The 3,224-nt window shown below is 38.0% G+C and overlaps 1 protein-coding gene across 1 annotated transcript; it reads left to right on the plus strand.

Moving 5' to 3' along the window:
* Nucleotides 1-1,659: 1,659 nt before the first annotated feature.
* On the plus strand, nucleotides 1,660-2,598 carry LOC114034093 (olfactory receptor 480-like). The gene has a single exon (XM_027849697.1). It carries the CDS (start codon nucleotides 1,660-1,662, stop codon nucleotides 2,596-2,598), a length of 939 nt encoding a protein of 312 aa, XP_027705498.1.
* Nucleotides 2,599-3,224: the final 626 nt, after the last annotated feature.

The raw sequence follows: 3,224 nt of genomic DNA on the forward strand, positions 1-3,224 counted from the left end.
CAGAGTCTTCTCTGGAATAAACAGTATCTCAATATTTTGTATCATTTTTACTGGACTGAGAAGAGAGGAAAAATGAGTTTACACTTGGGAGTAATAAAAACACTTCAGGAAAAAGTAACATTTAAGACAATTTCTTACATTTGGAACTTAACAAAGATGAACAAATGCAAGCATTTTGAGATAGTTTGGTCTTTAAAAGAAATGTAACATTTATACATACATATGTGTGTGAGTGTGTGTATGTAAAGTTCTACTTCCCTTTTTCTCTCGTGCATTTTGAAAATGGTTTGTCTTTGTTCCCTTCATCCCTTCCTGTCTATCACTACCCAGATAGGTAGTTCTCTTGCTGCTACAGGGGAAGCCCTCACTTGTAAGAGATCTGCATGGTCAAGGAAACTAAATCAACAGATTCACCATGTCTGAGAATCTAGACCTCATTCTGCACCTCTAGTCCATCACTTTTCTGCCAGGAAGCAGTAGATAGTATTTCCTCATCAGTCTTATGATGGCAGGATTTGTCATTATTTTCATCAAAGTTCTGAAGTCTTTCTAAGTGGTTTTCCCCTCCATGATTATTGTGGTTATTACGTAAATTATTCTTCGAGTTCTACTGAGTTAACTTGGTATCGGTTAATAGAAGTTTTTCTGTATTATCCAAAGCAGTGATATTCATCATTACTTACGTTAAAATTTTCCTTAATCTTAAAATTGCCACGACTGTCTATACCACAATTTGCTCAGCTATTCTGCAGTTAAAGGACCTGATAGAGAAACAGGATATGATTACAGCAGGTTGAGCAAGTGTTTTCCTAGAAACAGCAGCATTTCCATGGGAAACTTTCCATAGTCCTTCAGGCTAGCAATATCTAGCTTAGTGATTACTCTTTGCAGAAATGCCGAGTTCTAGGAGCAAAATACAATGAGAAGGGACACCTAGTTGTCACGGTTGTTAGAGCACCCCAGAGTCAGAAGGAACTGTGTTCAAACACTGCCTCAGACACTTGACACTTACTAGCTATGTGACTCTGGGCAGCTCACTTAACCCAAAGTGTCTTGCCAAAAACAAACAAAAACCCAATAAGAAGATTCTTAATTGAGAATATCCATTCCTCCCCTCTTGTGATTTTTTAGAACATAAGGGTGATCTTGAAACCAGGACTTTCCCCATACTCAATTAACATGAGGAAGAAAATGTCTTCAAATGTGGAAAGTGGTCCGTGAAAGGTGAAGGAATGTAGAGCAGACTCTATTTCTTTGGAGGAAGCTTACAATGATGGTTAGTTGACAGAACAGCATTTACATATTTGGATATTGTCTCTGCATATAGTTAAGACAGATTCCAATGATTTAATTAAACAACTCTCTTCACTTTTTCAGCCTTTTTCATATTCTCACAATGGTAAAATTGGCAAATCATACAGTATGGTTGGTCCAGGGAAAAAATTTTGAAGGCAACAAATATATTCATCTCTGCTTTGCCTTTGGGCAAGCTGCCATGATGCATAGTAGCAAAAAATGAGAGTGTGATAGTAGAATGGGCATGTAAGAGGTGGCCAGTGAATGTTTCCTGAATACATCAATAGACATATCCAAAGCTTAATCCTATGCTCTATTTTAATCTCCTTTTCTTCTGCCCAATAGGTTCTCTTTCTAAGATAGATGTCTGGCAATAACTGCACTGCTGTGACTGAATTCATTCTTTTGGGGCTAACAGATGATCCAACCCTTCGGGTCATCCTCTTTGTGATATTTCTAGGTGTCTACATTGTCACCTTAGTTGGTAACCTTAGCATAATTACATTGATCAGAAATAGCTCCCAACTTGGCACCCCAATGTACCTTTTCCTCAGCCACTTGGCTTCTGTAGACATTATATATTCTTCATCTGTCACACCTGTTATGCTCACGAACTTCCTTGTGGACAAAACTATAATCCCTCTTGGAGGCTGTGTGGCCCAAATGTGTTGTGGAGCTACATTTGGGACAGCTGAATGCTTCCTGCTGGCTGTGATGGCCTATGATCGGTATATGGCCATCTGTAACCCCCTACTGTACTCCACCAACATGTCTGCTAGGGTCTGCACTCTGTTACTCATCACATCCTACCTGGGTGGTTGTGTAAATGCTTGGATCTTCACTGGTTGCTTATTGAATCGTTCCTTCTGTGGATCCAATAAGATCAATCACTTTTGCTGTGATTATTCACCACTTTTGAAACTTTCCTACTCCCAAAATGATCTTGCTGAAATTCTTCCTGCTGCCTCTGCTGGGTCAATAATTATGATCACAATGTTAATTATCCTAATCTCTTACATATATATCCTCTTCTCTATCCGGAAAATAAGATCCACTGAGGGGAGATCCAAAGCTTTCTCAACTTGCACCTCCCACCTCACAGCAGTCACTCTCTTCTATGGCACTCTTACATTCATTTATATGATGCCTAAGTCAAGTTACTCAATAAATGAAAATAAAGTGGTGTCTGTTTTCTACATTGTAATGATCCCCATGTTGAACCCTTTGATCTACAGCCTAAGGAACAGTGAAGTAAAAGGGGCCCTGAAGAAACTGATGAGTAAGAATCATCCTTTTTTATGAATTCAATTTAATACAAGTATTTATTAAGTACATACTATGTCCCAGGCACTGTTACATTTCAGGATTGAAAGGAAAAAATGAAACATTCCGTTCTTTTAAGGACTTAATATTCTGCTGATGTAATGTTTAGGACCAAGTGATACCAACAATTAGGCTTTCGGGTCGATACATTTTCATTTTGATGTGTTAATTTGTGAATTTAAATATTGATTGCAAAGGTCTCAAAATATATACAACGTTCCACAATGATGGATCTCTGAACTTGGTAAAGGTGTATGGAGAAGTTTCTTATTGCCCTTCTTTGGGTCCATGATTTTTTTGGGGGAAGTGGAATCTTGCAACACTCATTTTCTATTGATTTGTGGGGGGTTTTCTTTCCATTTACTTTATTATGTTCATTGTGTGTGTGGAGTTCTTGGCTCTACTATCATGATTCTGTAACAGATCAAGTAAATCTTTTCTATTTTCCTGTATTAATCATATCTGTTGTTTCTTACAGCACAGTCATATTCTATTATGTTCATACTCCACAATTTGTTTAGCCATTGCTCAGTCACTGGACATCTGCTTTGTTTCCAGTTCCCTGCTACCACAAAAGTGGTGCTGTAAATATATTTGTGTAGGGA

This window comes from Vombatus ursinus, unplaced genomic scaffold, assembly GCF_900497805.2.
Source record: "Vombatus ursinus unplaced genomic scaffold, bare-nosed wombat genome assembly UNPS02007883.1, whole genome shotgun sequence".
Classification (NCBI taxonomy): domain Eukaryota; kingdom Metazoa; phylum Chordata; class Mammalia; order Diprotodontia; family Vombatidae; genus Vombatus; species Vombatus ursinus.